General features: G+C 49.4%; 1 protein-coding gene and 1 long non-coding RNA gene across 2 annotated transcripts in view; both read right to left on the bottom strand.

The window, feature by feature from the left end:
• LOC112991140 (uncharacterized) overlaps positions 1-4,886 on the bottom strand; it is a 33,221-nt gene extending 28,335 nt beyond the window's left edge. Inside the window, exons 1-2 of the long non-coding RNA XR_010390801.1 lie at positions 4,713-4,886; positions 4,159-4,353 (exon numbers count right to left, since the gene is read on the bottom strand). This is a non-coding gene — a long non-coding RNA (uncharacterized LOC112991140). The remainder of the gene's footprint in view (positions 1-4,158; positions 4,354-4,712) is intronic.
• A 7,233-nt stretch (positions 4,887-12,119) lies between these two features.
• Positions 12,120-14,188, bottom strand: LOC112991163 (C2 calcium-dependent domain-containing protein 4C-like). Its single transcript, XM_026113453.2, has 2 exons — positions 13,841-14,188; positions 12,120-13,560 (listed from the first exon to the last, which is right to left on the bottom strand). The coding sequence occupies exon 2, from the start codon at positions 13,506-13,508 to the stop codon at positions 12,204-12,206; it is 1,305 nt and encodes a 434-aa protein (XP_025969238.1). The 5' UTR covers positions 13,509-13,560; positions 13,841-14,188; the 3' UTR covers positions 12,120-12,203.
• Between the last annotated feature and the right edge of the window lie 2,197 nt (positions 14,189-16,385).

The raw sequence follows: 16,385 nt of genomic DNA on the forward strand, positions 1-16,385 counted from the left end.
TCTGTGTAAACCATGTGCATGCAGAGGAGTTTTAAGCAAAGCTTGTTCTCCTTTATGTGCAAAACATCAATTATGAAATCTGTAACTGCTTTTCAGGTTATTCAGGCATATGGTGCAACACAAAGCCCCCTACAGCACTCTCAAGGCAGCTCTGCTTATCAGGGGAATATTCTTATCTTTTCCTAAAAACAGGATTCTAAAAAGGGATTCATGTCCAGTATCATAACTCACTGTAATTGCATTACAAGGGTTTCACTCAGCACAGCTTTTATCCCAGGGCACTCCCAAAAGAAATATTTTGCTCAAAGCACCCAAAGATCACATGAAAGGAACAGGTAGCACTGAGCCCAGTAGCTGTACCCTCCTTCCCCAGCTTTTTGCTGGGACCAGCTCTAACTCTGATGTAATGACCAATGACAGCATTTGTCTACCTAATACATAGACGGCCTGAATCAGATGAGATTTATTTGTTTGTCTCTCTCCAGGCAGTAATTGCATGACAAATGTCTGCAGGCTATAGAACCAGAGCAGAAACAGATATAGGTGTCTTCAAGAGACACCTTACTGGGTGATTATAAGCAACACAGATGTTATTTTCTTGAACTACTCCCCTTGATTTCAGTTCACTATGTTGCAGCTGGCCACATTTGCAGTGCACCTCTCACAGGTGCAGCCAAAAGCAGCTCATGCTGCTCAGGCAAGCACTGCCACCTGATGCCCACTGCCAGGCTACCGCCACCTGATGCTGTGGGCATCTTCCCCTTGCTGGGCTCCAGTGGACAAAAAGACAACACAGCCTGCTGCCCGTTCAGGCTCTTGTGGAGAATCTTATGAGCAAGAGCAAAGCCTGGCTTTTCGGACTGTTTCTGTCTTCAGGTTCCTGCACTGTCTTTCCCCTCTACATCTCGTTTACACTTCAAGGAGAGAGGAGGCCGTAGGTAATGACATCTTAATTAGCAGATCCAGCAATATATGGGCAAGATTTCCATGAAACAATTTATCAGTGCATTTATTCTCATTATTAGGAAAGCTACCAACTGTTTGGCTGGTACAGGTGAGAAATAGCAGTAACACAAGAACCTGGGTTTGTATATGTATTACCCTAAATCTAATGCTGCTCTCCCCCCTACAGCCCATGTGTCTGAAGCGGGGACATCCCCTTCTACAGCTTGCCAGGAAGGTTATGCCCCTAATACCAGTGCCCTATCTGACCCATCCATCTTGTCTGCCACAAAGGAGAATACAGCATGCAAGTAAGCCAAATATTAAATGTTTTTTAAAAAGTTTGCTGAGAATTTGGTACATTTGTTTTGGCAGCATCCACAGTTATAACTGCCCAAAGCTCTCCACGTGGACAGGTTGCTCCCTGGTTACCCCTTCTAGCATTGCCTCCCCTCATTTGTAACTCCCACTGGCTACAGCTGGGGACTTAATAAAGCCCTATGCAAATACATTATCTGTTCAGCTTTGGTAGTTTGAATAATAAAAATCATTCAGTTCGATTGCCATATGAATTGTTACTTATCACTTCATCAGCTCATTTTAAGGGGTTAGCAAAACCATGCAGACAACCCAGAGAAGGCTCAGGTACCTGATGCATCTGCTGAGCTGCTGCAGGTACTGCGCACATTGTTTATCACAGATAATCTGGCTTTCAGGCACTTTGCTTAGATATGAAAGTCAGAATCAAGTTAAAATTCTTTTAAGTACTTACCTTTGATGATCTGGACCTTAGTTTTCTCATAGGCGACAGAGTCTTTGAGCATCTAATAGCATTTATCAAACACTGCCCAGTTGTTTTCAGTACTGGTTTAAGATCTTTGTCATTAATGTATTTTGTCCCCAACAACTGCAAGCATATTAGCTCCTAAAAGTTTGATTCAAATTCTGCATCCTACCCTCATTCTTTAGACAACTAGATCTTTTCTTTCAGTGAGAAACTTCCAGTATTTGGCATCACACATACTAAATATTTATGGCCATGAGAAGTCCCCAGTTTGGGTCAATATATGCCCCCCAGCTCCCCCTCAGCACTACAGATGCACTGAGGTCTTTGAGCCTCTCGGTGACGTATTTATTACTGATGTCAGCTCATCCTGGGAAACACCTGCCCTCATGACTTCGAGTATTTTGACTATCTGCAAGCCACGGTTAGTTGAAATAGCTCAAGATCTTGGCCGACTTTTCTATACAAGATGCAAACAAATATTGGTAACAAATTTCATTAGTGTTTAGCAGACTGACAGTGCATTAATATGTCAGTCCGCTTCATCTTTCTGCTCCATACATGTATGCTATTTGCTGTTGACTTTCCAACTCCCCATTGTTGGAAGATTCCTATTTCTAAAAAAAAAAAGTCAGTAGCCTTGGGGATCTTATGATGGGCCGCATTTTACTAATTTTGGATTTCATTTGTAAGCACCAAGGTCCGCACTCCAGTACCCACTAATATTTCTTACAAGTAAATGTGTAGGGCTTTCAGTTTTTCAAGTATTAAGTCTCACTTCATTTTTCAACATCCGAATTTTACACTGATGACGTTACCTCTTGTTTGAGTATTACAAGAAAGCTTCCACTTGGCACTTTTGACATTCTGAGATTCTCATTGCATCTAATGTAAAAAGGGTCAGACCACAAATATGCCTGTACCACCTTCAGGAAGCCAACATGAGTGAGCCATCCTATGTTAGATTTCTGCAGATATGAGCAAAACATATCCAGAAGAGTCCTTGTCTGCATTTGGAATGTGAAACTGAATAAAAGGAACAAGGCAAGTGTGATGGGGGAGAGCAAAGAAGACTGAGCCAGACTCTTCTTGGTGGTACCCAGTGATGGGACAGGAGGCAATGGGCACAAACGGAAAAACTGGAAATTCTATTTGAACATAAGAAAACATAAGGAAAAAAAAAAGAGAGAGAGAGAAAAATGCATGCACTTTCACTGTGATGATGCTCCAGCATCAGAATAGGTTGCCCAGACAGGTTGTGGAATCTCCATCCTTGGAAATATTCAAATCCATCTGGACGTGGTCCTGGGGAACCTGCTCTAGGTGACCTGCCTGAGCAGGGAGGGGTTGAACCTGACTATCTCCAGAAGTGCATGCCACCCTCAGCCCTTATGTGAAGTTGACCAAAAAAAAAAAAAAAACACAAAAGAAAAACCACCACACAAACACACATCATCATGGGCCAATGCCATAACAAGGACTTTTGTTTCTAAAGAAACACAGTTTAACCTACTCATACTATTAAGTTCTTATCAAGAAAATGTGAACTACAAGTGGCATCGAGCCCTCAAATAATACTTGTTTACAACAAGAACACGGAGTGGAAATATAAATAATTGGAGCAGATTATCCCTATACTGATAGTCTTAACCCTGTATTTTGGTTTTCTACTTTATCAGCTTTTGTTCCAGTGACTTCCCCCAGAGTATACTACATTTTGACCTTTAAAAAGGTCCCACAGAGTAAGTATCCCTTTGTTTCTTGTTGTATTCATGTTAGTCTCAAGTGTTGTGCTCCTCTGGGCAGTTAGACATTGAAGCCTCCTCTTCTCTTGCATGTACACAGTAACTTGCTGAGACCGCTGTCCTTGATAGATTGTTCCTACTGATGCGAATGCGTTGGTTATCTAGTAACTTCCATCCAGTCCCTTTCCTGCAGCAACCTTGACTTACTCATTTCTAAGAAGGTACCTTTAAGCCAGGTGGCTAAATGATGCCATGTGTATTTTTAGAACGACACAGGAATCTCCCACATGCTTCATATACCTCTTTTTGTCTACATTTACTAGATGTGCCCATGCCCTTTCCATAGAAATTTTTAGGACAAGTCCTAAGAAACTCACTGCAGGATTAGATTTGTACTCAAGTTTTTTGCAGACTTGGGTAACGTCCAATGCTTCCAGTGGGTTAGAAATAGCTCTGTTTTACCAACTTTTTCATATTAATAGTTTTGTTTCAGATTCTTGTGAACAAAGCACATACGCCACGAAAGCATCCTGCTAGGAAAACAACTGGGTTAATAAGTGATGAAGCTGGAGAGCCATTTAGGAACTTTTCTGAACAGAATTCAGAAATTACATCCAAAATAAAGATGCAGGATGATTTCCCAGATGCACCGCAACCCTTGCTGGGGCACAGGGATAATCTGCCTACCTGAGCAGGTGTTTCTGGAGCCAGTTGCACCTGCTTGGATATTCTCCATGACAGCACACCGCAGGACAGCATCCCTGTGCCCAGCTCAGCTGTCCTCCGTCACCAGTGGACCGCACATGGCACACAATCAGTGCTTCCCTCTGGCTGCGCAATGCACTTGGTTCTGCTAGTTGGCTATTGCTCCGCAGCTCTTCTCTAGATACAGGAGAATTGGTAAGCTCAGGACAAGGGGACAGGAAAAAGGTGTTTACCAGGGGACTTGAGAATTAGAAAGTATGATTTAAATTCCTGTATATATACATGCCCTTAACCAGCAATCCCACAGCATATGATTTCTCAAAACTTAATACAGCTTCCTAATGAAGTTTCTAGCCTTAGCCAGACCTTGACCTGTACTGCTGAAGAAATTTAGTTTCAAAGAATCAGTTGCACAGCTCATTCGAGTTCAGGAAGTCGTATCGTTTGGCAGATCAGGTGCACACAGAGGTCAAACAGCCATCAGACAAACTTGCCCCATAAATGTGCCTTGTGTCTAGGTTATATTTGGCACTAACCTTGTTTCTCCTGAGAATAAGGCTAGTCCGGTTTTGTCTCTGGGACAATTCAGGACATAGATCCCGGGCACACCACCCTCGGAGCCAGGTGGAAAGGGAGGCTCTCACAGTAGGAAGTAGCTGCTGCTTCAGCCTGCCCTAGTGCCTGAGGGCAGAAGAGAGATGATGGTCTGGAGAGCCACCTACCTACTCACCCCTTGTGACACCAAAACGTGGCCGTCTCACACCCTGCTCAGCTACTCCTGCAAAAGCTCCTCATCTTACACACAGCAACGAGGCAAGAGAGTGTTCAACATCGCCCAAGTGTTACCGCTGATTGAGCCTGAACCCCGTTGGGAGGCAGCAGGTATGTCCTGCTTCCGCATTACTGTTTCATGCTTCTGCATGTTCAAACCTTGCCCTGTGTTGTTCTCTGGAAAGGCTGAATTCAAAGCCTGTTTGGCTGTTTCAGGTCCGAAGCAGGGAATACCGGTACAAAGGTGAGCTCGCCTAGGGTGGAGCACATCTGCAGAAAGCCTCAGCTGTGATTTGCTGTGTTTAGAGACAAGCTGTGATTTGAGACAACTGGTCTTACTCATTAAAGATATCTGCAGAGGCTTGACTTGTCCTCCTCCCTTCCATACCCCCCCTGCCCCCAATCCAAGCCTGCATATCTCAGCTACTGGCTTGGATCAACTTTGACACTTCAGGCAAGCTCAGAAGGGGTGTGAGAGTCAGCACTGACCAGCTACTTTTTCATCACCAGTGACATGGCTTTTGCCAACACTCAGCACGAGCCACTTGCCTTTAGCAAGCCATAATACACAGCTCATCCCTGCGGCCTCAGTGCTGGCCTGGGCTGCAGGCTTGGCTCAGCAGACCCGCTCCCACAGCCTGGCGGCCGCCAGCACTGAAGCTGCCTTCAGCCGCCAGGTCGTCACACAGGTGGAGCGCGGGTGCAAGCGGCGCCCAGCTCCCCCAGTAGCGGGTGACGGCTGCACCCGGCACCGAGCAAAGCTGGGGACCCAGCTCTGCCACTGCCACCAGCTGCCAAAGGGGCCAAGCTGATGCGTGCTCACAACCCTGGTATCTTCTTGAATCACAGGTACATAAATTGTATGATCTGGTGAAATCAAAGCAGAGAAACCTCAGGCAGAAACTTACACTGGCCTTTAGCATTTCAAGATAGTGTCTCTTATTGTTTTTACTGGGATGATAAATTCAGGTCCATGGTTAGGACAGGAAGATTTGACAAAAAACAGAGCAAGGATTAAAGTTAAGTGGTTTCAGCTTCTGGAACTGTGCATTTTGGTAAGGGGATGAGAGAAACAATCACGAACTACCCCATCTCATCCTTTCCCTCCCCACATGAGGAAAAAAGTACCTTTAATATGAGTGGCTTAACCCAGTGCTCTTTTCTCACCAGTTATTTCGAGCCAAGGAAGAGCAGTTCCTTACAGAGAACTGAGGAACACGGTAAGACATAACAATACGAAACCCACAGCACTTAGATATATGCAAGCAGTGTAAAACTAAACTGGCGTGATCTCCTGTACTTCGCAGCAGCAGTTTAAACTGACAGGCTGTTGACTTTTACTTCTCTGTATGTTGCTCCTCAGCTAAGCAATGTGTTGAAAACCCAGAACTTGTGGCTGGCCCTCTCCTATATCTGGCCCTGTTACTAAAAAAACACCTCTCAGGTTTTTCGGCTGACCTTCTCTCACCTTCTTCTTTCAAATGCTTCCTGGTTTTGCACTGAAGAGCCTGAGAAATACATGAAGGAAAGTCATTAAGCTTTAATACAAAAGTGAGCTGGAAAATCTTGCTCACTGTTTTCTGCCCAGTACATGTGGTGCTTGACAAGGCCAGGTTCTTGCTGTGCCACCCAACAGAGCTAATTTTGCAACATTGCAACATTTGTGGCCAGAGACGGAAAATTGGTAACAGTGAGACTAGCAAAACCACAAGCCCGAGCTGCCTCGCCACCTGTAGCAGAATCCATGTAGGAAGCTGCCGTTGCTTCATTCCTGTCTGCTGGGCCCTTCCTCACCTGTCCGAGGCCCTGCTCAGTTCCTGCTACTCCGTCCCAATTCCTCGATACCACAAGCAATTTATGCTGTAGCCTTTGTGCATCTGACAGAAGCGAAAGGACATAGACTTGGTTTAAAGAATGCTAGAAGCATTTTTTCCTCGGTAAGGATCTGCTAAACACATAGGGCCTGTGGCATCAGACTCATGACTTGCTTCGTGTTGCCCATGGACGAGGACGCGAAAGGTTGATGCACAGACCGCAGCCTCTGGGGAACGGCAAGGCCCTGTCCCCTGCCCCACAGGCACACACTGCGGTGCCGGCAGGCGCCAGCCTGAGGCCATGTCCCAGGCACCCACATCGCACATCGGTCACCTCGCCACCGCCTAGCTTAGCTCGCAGACGCTCTGCAGCATTAAACGCCCATTTACCTCAACAGAGAGGACAGATTGTTCAGCATAATTTTAGTCTTTTCCTCTAAGAAACTATTCATCATTTTATTAATATTTCTAGAGCACATATCAGTGACAACAGCCATCAATTTTAGGTCTGTATTGAAATGCTAGCCTACTGAAATATGCAGATGAATCTTATGTACAATTTTATCTATGTATCGTATGGACAGTCTTATGTTTCTTTTTTTTTTTTTGTTTAGCACGTGTAGTAATGGAAAACAGATAACATCTAATTATGCCATTCATTTTGTGAGCATAAGGCTACTGTTTGTTTTAATCACACATCCTGCTGCAAAAAGCCATCGATAGATGTGACTCATTACCTCACCTACCTTGCCCAAATATTATTCCTCACTATTCAGCCACCTAGGCAAGTCAGACTGTCTCGAACATGGATGCAGGGCAATGCGGCAGCTCCGAAGCCCTCTGCAGTCGCCAGGGCGCGTGGGGACGGCACAACAAGCCCGGGGCTGCAGCACACTGCCCCACACAGCTCTAGGCCTGATTCGCTTGGGCGATCCCATTTAAAAGGATTTTCCTGGACAGTTTCCCATAACTTGTGGGCAGTAGCTGACAACCCAGAGATAGGCTTTTCACAGATTTATGCATTTGTCTTGTCCTTTCTCCTGTTTTCTGAGGAAAACAAGCTACCTGCAGCAGTTAATAGGAAAACTAAAAACTGCAAGAGTTTTTTACCCCTAGACCCCACCATGCATTCAGTGTTTCATTGCAGCCAAGCAGAAAAGCCAAACCACAAGAACAGAAGCAACAGCTTGTTTGAACAGCCCTGTCGCAGGAGGCATTTGGAGACTGCATAAATGCCATTTTCAGCAGCGTATTTCCTGAGTCAGTTTGAAAAACAGGAGTAGCTCAGAACAAGTGGTGCAATAACTGGAATATGATACTGCAGTCTCTGTACTGCCTAATCCCTATTCTACACATTTGTCCCCTCAGGTTTTATAGGTCATAGATATCTGCTTCCCTGGTGTTATTCCTCAGCTTGGCCAGAAAAGGAGCACAGTTGCAGGAGCAGCATTTTACCCTTCTGTCCTTCAACACATTGCACTGCAAATTGTGTTTGAGCATAACCTGTACAGGTTTGTTTCTGGACCTGGATTTCATGATCAGGAAAAGGGCATCAAAAGTTCTCAGAAAAAAAAAAACATAAGACCTTCCTTTGTAGTAATATTTGTCCACAGCCATTTGAAGAGACTTGCTTAAAACAACTTGCCTCCAAAAGGCCCGGATGAGTAGTACTGCCAATGCAGCTAAGGCAAATGATATTTGCTTTGCAAAACAAGAGTCCAGGATCTTGGCAGAAAGAACTTCTTTTCTTAAACAAAGAAAACTCAAACATGTGTCAGTGTTTTTAAACACAAAATGAACAGGTGATCTTCCTACCAATCTGAACCAATCTTCCTCCCACTGAACACATCTGAGCTATCCAAAAAACAAGAGTTTTGTCTGTGAGAGTCATTTATGCACCCATATTTTAAAGGTATTTCAAAAGATTAGGAAACTTCTGAGCAGGATGTTTCTTAATCCTGAGGGGCTGCTTGCTTATGCCAGGAGGTGGATTTTCTTCTTGCTGTTGACTCTTGCAGGCATCGAAGCCTCATGAGTTTTCCCAGGTTGAAGTGGCCAATTGCTTTCTTGTTTGCTCTCGCAGGCATTTTACGCAATAGCCCCAAGAAGACTGACGCCACTGGAAGCGAGCTGCAGCATAGGCAGGCACTGCAGATGTTTACCGCTTACAGCCCGCTGACCTGTGGGGGCACCAGAAAATGAGTCCCGCACCCTTTGGTATTCAGGCAAACTGAACTGTTTGAATTGTATTATGGCTTTGCACTGCTAACGAGAAGAACACCCTAACACACAACATCCCAGCCCTCAGAAGGGATCAAATACTTGAAGACAAAGAAAAGACACAATACAATTTTAAAGGAATTATCTTCCTTCTAATGCAAACATTACAGTCATACTTTCCTCAGTCTGACTGATGTAGCTGAATAGGTACTTAGTTCAGACAGTACTGAGCATGATGAAGAAGCCCATATTAGAGAAGAACATTATCAAATAAAAACTGAATTTGCACTATTTACCAGAGAACCACAGGCAAAGTTCAGCTGTACTTCCCAAGCTTAAACTCTATACTTGAATTAGGTCTGCAAGTCTTCTACTGCTCTCAGCCAAAGGAGCATGTAACTCCCTAGCAGACAGGCTGTATCATCAAACTTACATAAGCAGACTTTCTCAGAATTAAAAGATATTCCTTAAAGAGCATTAGAAACAGCACAATTCTCAACAAGACAAGGACAAGGCCTTTCCCTCCTTAAATACCTGACTCAATGAGCCCAGGTGGAAACTTACTTTTCCCATTAGAGAAAGGAAGGACTTTCTCCAGGGACTTAACTCCTTCCCTGCCTGATAAAGGATGAGACCTTACAAAGCTTTACAGCTGCATTTCTTTCACACCAGTGACTATGCTGTGCCCGTCAGCCTGGAGAAGAGAAGGCTCAGGAGGGATCTTATCAATATGCATACTCGGGGTATGCACCCCAAAATACCTAATGAATGAATGTAAAGAAGACAGGGACAGGCTCTGCTCTGTGGTATGCAATGAAAGGACAAGAGGAAATGGGCACAACCCGATCTACAGGAAATTCCACTTAAGAAAAAAGTTTTTACTGTGAGGGTGGTGGAACATAATTGCCGGGTTCTCAAGCAGGTTGCAGAGTCTCCATTCTTGGAGACCCTCAAAACCCACCTGCCTGTTCCAGCTGACCCTGCTCTGAGCCAGGGAGCTTGGACTCAGCGATCTCCAAAGGTGCCTTCCAGCCTCAGCCCTTCTGTCAGTCCGGGATCCGATGGCACGGTGCCAGCACAACGCCGTGCACATACCCACTCCGGTATGGCTATAGGTGATTCTCTAAAACAGATAACTATCCTCTTCTGTGTTTTCTCAGCCTCTTCCCCTATGTGGGAATATCTACAAAAGGACAGAGTCCCCAGAGCTAAAAACATGTACATGGATGAGTGATGAGCTTGAAGAGGGAGCCTCTGCTTTCCTTCAGGAGATCCCATGCAGTGTGACAGAAGCAGGAAGAAAAGGCTCCTTTGTAAACCAGCCCGGCATGCAATAAACATTAAAAAGGCTTCATTTTTGCAGCATTATTGATTCTTCCTTCAAGTCATGCTTTCTAATTTCACTTCTTCCCACTTCCTTTATATTTCCCCTTGTAATCAGTTTGCCCAGATGCAAGGATACAAGTGTCAGTGCATCACCTCCAGCTGCGCGAACATGTATCAGTACATTTAATTCTCTCCTTTAGCACAAAGGGCTTATTATTCCATTTGATTTTAATCAGCTTCTGGGAATATACCCAGCAGTCCTCCTGTGAAAGTTATGCTTTGTACTAGAATCCTATTTTTAGAAGCATCTCACATGAGCTGGATCAAAGACTAGCAGTGGGCATTTCCGAGCATTCGTGGTCACAGTAACATCCTTCGGGCTTTTTCTGCTATCCCAAAGAAAGTAAATCATTACTGGAGCAGTTAAACATGAAACAGAATCAAATGATTCTGCAGCAAAGCAATGCCAGAAGCTCCCATTAATAGCATCATGGCTTGCAGGCAGTTACACGCTTGCCAGAACAGGGCAGGGGGGAGGATCTGCCAGAAATCTTCTGGAAAGGGCTTTTTAGTAGTAGATCTGGCACCAGCAGGGCCCTGTTTCTACGGCCTCACAGCAAACACAGAGGAAGCCTTCCTTTCCTGTGCCCCCCGCCTGCGTGCACTGCTCCCCCATTAAGGCTTATCTGCCTTTTACATAATGGAGCCTGCAGCTTTTTTGAGGGAGGCAGCAACAGGCCTGGACTTTCACCACGGAGCTCCTGCCTCCTCCCAGCTGCACAGCTGCAGTTTCTGCCAGTTTGTCTCATTTCACATAGCCCACATCAACAGAAGGGAAAAGGGAACATGACCTCAAGCAGGCAGAGGGTCTGCACCTTTGGGCATTAAGTAGTTTCTCATCACGCTGTAGTGAGTTCCTCAGTCACTCTGGTGTTTACTGGTATAGAACAGAGAAAGATTATCCTGATTTTACCAGAATGCCTTGAACAAGGTACAGAGGAAGCCATTAGCAGAAGCAGGAATTCAGCTTCCCAGAGTGTCCTTCACCCTGGCAGCACTGCTATTGCATCCCATCTGCTTCAAACCAACAAGGACGTAACAGCTGGACTGCGCAGGGCTATGGCTCTAGGGTACCTTACTGGCCAAAACACAGTTACCTGCAACTTCATGCTGGCAGCTGTGAAATCAGGGGTGGGAAGGAAGGGTAAATAAGTATGGAAACTGCGCAACAGAAATCCCACTTCCCATAGTGATCCCAGGCAGGAGCCACCTGACTGTTTAGTGTTGGCAGTATTGGTCTGTGGAAGGAAAGGGAGCCCAGCCTTATAACCTTGTTATCCTCAACACCAGGAAAACTCCTAGCACCTGCTTTAGGAGAAGGGCTGGTTCCCAAACAAACCACATAGTGCTCTCTCCCTCCACAAACACGGACTACATTAAAAACATTCCCTGCTGTAAATGAGCGCTGTGAAAACACCAGTCTCCTTAGCTGGTGTGGTATCTGGGAGCTGCAGCAGAGCTCAGTGCCCGTGGGGTGCATGTGCTGCCTACGTGCTTAGGGATGAGAGGGAGAGAAAACCACCTCCCCACCCCCTCAAAGCCATAAGCAAGAACAGCTTTGACTTGGACTTGTGTAGTTTTTTTATCCTAGAGACAAACCAGCCCCTCTGCAGTCACGAGGTCTGCTCCATGACCCCCCAAGGGTATTCGAATTTAGCACCAAACCCCTCACACAGAGAGTTTGAAGTCTTAAGCAAAATAAGGCACCACTAGCAGCATGAGAGTACTGCCAAACAAAGCAGTGCTTTGAAGTATTCTTTAAGAAAAAGAAACCAAAACTTTATTTAATAGAAAACTTCCAGAATACAAAAAGAGTCTATTGGCTTGTTTGAAGCATTACATGGACAATATACTCATTAAAGACAACTCCCGTTCTCCTAAGGTGTAATCCCTTTTCATATTGCACCCTTTATTCATGGCTTTCATCCTCACAGAGATGTTGTACAGCTCTTCTTCTGCAATGCCATCAAAAAAGAAGTCCTCATTAAAGATGGGATTTCTGCTTCTCTTTATGACAGTGCTTCTCTGCTTCTGTGTTTTCCCTGGCACCAGGGAGAAGGTGATACAGCAGTTTATGGTTTTGGGCTCTACAGAGTAATCATATAAACCCTCTGCACTGATCAGGCGGATCCGCAGCCTTTTGTTTTCGGAGCAGTATTCAGCCGACAGCCTCAACATGCCTCCCCGGTCCATCAGCACCACGCTTTCCCCCACCAGTCTCTCTCGGCTGTGGGCGAGGTCCAGGGGGAAGACGGGAGAACAGGACATGCTAAAGCTCCGGGCAGCAAGAAGCCCCTCCGAAGCCCGCCGGATGGCACTGGGGCTGTTATCAGTGGAGCTGCTCTCCTCCGTGGACAGGGAATTGTTCCTGACCATGCTGGATTTGTTCCTGGCTTTCAGCGCTCGGCACAGCAGTCCCTCCTGACTCTGTGTTTTGATCAGGGAGCAGGACCTGGGAGGAGATCTACTGAGGAGCGGAGAGCTGAAAGGAGAGGAATCACTGGAGGAGGCAGTATCGCTGTCGCAGGTGCCTTGCCCGTGCCGAGGCGGGCGCTTGGGAGGCAGCCTCACAGAAGCAAAGCTTATAGCAATGGGATTAGACATATTCCCTTTGCCACTGAATGTGTTAGCTCTGGATCGGGGCAGCATCAGGCTGGGCAGAGCGCCACGTGCATCACCATGGAAGATGGACTCCTTCCTCCTGGTGTGGGGACTCTCCAGCAACGTGCAGAAGCCATAGGACGTGGGGGCTCGGGGAAAGTGGGGCAGGGACAGCGCTGCTTGGGACTGTGGGTCTGAGTTGGTGCTTTCTTCCTCCAGGGCTGGGATCTCTTCAGCACTTTCCACCTGGATAAGATGTGGCAGAGAAGGGCTGGGGCTGCAGTCCGAGGAATCAAGATCTGCGTCCTCCAAGCTGTGGTCCTGGCGGGAGCCAGGGCCCTTAATCGCCACAGAACTGCTCAGTCTGGGAGGGATGCAGAATTCGGGTATTCTGTCTGGGGTCAGCACATTGGGAAAAGCAGCAGCCCCCAGTCGAGCTTTTTCTGGCAGGTTTTGGCCAGATGGCAGTCCCAGGAAGGAGGAGCTGGGGAGGTTTCCATTTTCATGTGACGCTCTGATCTTTTCCAAGAACCACATCATTGTGGCTGGCGAGGAGATCCTCAAAGGGGAAGAGCCTGGAGCACAAACCAACCTGCAAACACACAGATGCAAGAGCACGTGAACGTCCTTCTCGGACCCACCGCAGCACAGCGAGGCGCTGAGGACACCATTAAAGGCAGGACTGACGCAAACCCAGCCTGCAGGCTCAGGACAGCCCCTGCCCAGCACACTACCTCTACTGAAGCCTAACCGATTTTGCCGCAAGGACAAAACTAAGCCCCTGAAGAGACTGAAGGGTACCTAGCCGCTGCCAGGGGAAACCGTCCGTCTCTGATGAACCCCACACACTCCTCCTTTCGCAAGGGACCTACCTGGGTCAAGTGCAAGCCGCTCGCTCTTTCCCGCTGCCTGGGCTCGCTCACTCGCTCGCCGGGCACCCCGGGCAGCTCCGGGCGGCACCGCGGCCGAGCGGGCCCTTTTCTAGCGGCGCCGGGCGCCTCCCCCCCGCGGCCGCGCCCCCGGCTCCCGGCGCCTCCCCCCCCAGCCGCGCACCCAGCTCGCCGTCGCGGGAGCCGCGGGCGGGCGCGCAGCCAGCGCCGGGGGGGCGGGGGGGGGCTGCAAAAGGAGCCCCTCGCGGGACAGCGGCTGGACGCGGCGCCTTTTGATTGACGCCCTGCGCCCCCGCGGAGCCGCAGCTGCCCCCGCCCCGCCCCGCCCCGCCCCGCCCCGCCCGCGGGGCGCTGCAGCCCTGCCCTGGGCCGCCGCCGGAGCCCTGCGGCCGCGCCCCCCTGCTTCCCCGCCCCCCTGCTTCCCCGCCCCCCTGCTTCCCCGCCCCCCTGCTTCCCCGCCCCCCTGCTTCCGCGCCCCCCTGCTTCCCCGCCCCCCTGCTTCCCCGCCCCCCTGCTTCCCCGCCCCCCTGCTTCCCCGCCCCCCTGCTTCCCCGCCCCCCGCTTTCTGTGCGCTTAGCGCCTGCCCGCAGAGGCGTCCTGAGGCGCTTCGAGATTAACTAGCGCAGCCAGGGCAAAGGCGGGATCGTCCCCGCGCTGCTTGTCCTCCCGAGGCTGGCAGCTTCCTGCGCTGGGGCAGGAGGTGGGCTGGGCTGCGGCTTCTCACCGTCCTGTGAGAAGAGCGCTGCGGCGTTTCTGTGCCCGGACGCGTGTTCCCCCTGCGTTCTCTATCCACGGAGAACGGGAGACGGCCAAGCCCTGACCCAGCCTCCTGCCACTGCCACTGGCCAGCAGCAGAAACGTGAATGCAGATGAAGACCAGGCGGAAAACGGCGTTGGCAGGTCACCGTGGGAAGGGGCGTCTCGGGGGCGGAGGCCGCCGCGCCGGGCCCGGTGGGATGGGCGGACGTGCCCGCAGCAGCCCCGTGGTGCAGCAGGACATCAACGGGGCCCCGCGGACTCTGCAGATTGCCGCGTGGGCTGCCGACAGAAGCCTCAACTGCCGAGCCGGCACGGCCTGCCGAAGAGGTGCTCGGTCGAAGCTGTATGCCTGTAAGACAGTGACACTAGAGAAATAATCTTCTGTCTTTTTCTCCCTGAAGAGCCAAAGTTCATGTTTATGAGGTGCCCGGAATAGACTGGCTGTGCTCAGCGAAAACAAGTCAAGTGGGTTACAGGGGCAGGGAACATTTTGAACCTGCTGAAAGACTTAGCTAGGAACACACGTGGTCTGAGCCTCAGCCTTCCTCACTGCTGCTGGCTTTACAGCAGCTTCACTTCACTTCGGGGGGGTTATGAGCGAGAAGAAAAATATTTCTGCCCTCCCTGCTTTGTGAAGACGCTCAGAACACCCCGAATGTCCTAACGACATTTCAGGTACTAGTGCTTCTGTAGTTTGCTTAAATGGACCCGCTTGCTATGCGCGTGGTTCCAGTCGCCTCCGATCGCAGGGAGAGCTCTGCAGAGAGGCAGCCGGGGCGCCCCGCGCTGTGGGACACCCGCCAGCAGCGGGGCAGGAGGGCTGGGACGCTCCCCTCGGCGAGCGGGGCTGTAGGGCTCGCACTGCGAGGGGCAGCGCGGTACTCTGCGTGGTGTGTTACACGGCACCTGCGTTCAGAGGAGCAGGTGAGCTTTGTTCCATATACACACACCTCCGCTGTCAACACCAGAGAAGGACTGGCCCAAAAAATGGACAAAAAGGAATGAATGAAGAGCTTTTCCGTGTGAGCGTTATTATGTCTAGCAACAGCTCTCCAAAGCTGTTCAGCTACGACAATCATGGCAATTAGCATCAGGCAGTAGTAAAATAAAGCAGGGTATTCACCCACTGTGTTTCAGGTGCCTAATTTCTGTCCAGCCTCTTTAGGTTTCCTCTGTAATTAATGAAAAGAGAGAGTTTTCCAGCGCCCCCGCTCTCGGTCGCCGCTCGCCCCTTTGGCGGCGGAGGGCAGGTGCCCAGCGCGGGGGTGGGGGGGGGGTGGGACCCCCCCGGGTGGGACCCCCCTTCCCCTGCGCAGTGACGCCTGCGGTTTGTAAGCGCTGAACACACTGCTGACGCGCTCGGAGTTCAGCGACACCCAAGCACTCGCACATCCCCCGTGGGAACAGGCGCTCAAATGTATGATTAGCTGCTCAGCTTCCTGTGTTCAAAACAGTTTCTCTTTTCCTTGATTACTTTCAGAGCGTAATTAAAGGACGCTGCCAACACGGCTTCCTGTTGCTATAAAAAATGTTTCTGCAATAAACGACTTCCAAGCCGGAAGGTGTGTGATTTGCAGCAAGGCTTTAGCGCAGCCCCCCGTTGCTGCTGCACCGCAGCGCAGGCGGCAGCGCGGGTCGGCCGGGGCCGGAGGGGCCGTGCCAAGGCGGCCTCCCACCGCGCGGCGCCGCACCTGCTGCGCCGCTGCCGCCTCCCGCCGCCGCCCGGCCGCGCCGCGCCGCGCCGCGCCCCGGGCGCCCCCTGCTGGCC

The sequence above is a fragment of the Dromaius novaehollandiae genome, chromosome 10 (assembly GCF_036370855.1).
Source record: "Dromaius novaehollandiae isolate bDroNov1 chromosome 10, bDroNov1.hap1, whole genome shotgun sequence".
Lineage (NCBI taxonomy): Eukaryota > Metazoa > Chordata > Aves > Casuariiformes > Dromaiidae > Dromaius > Dromaius novaehollandiae.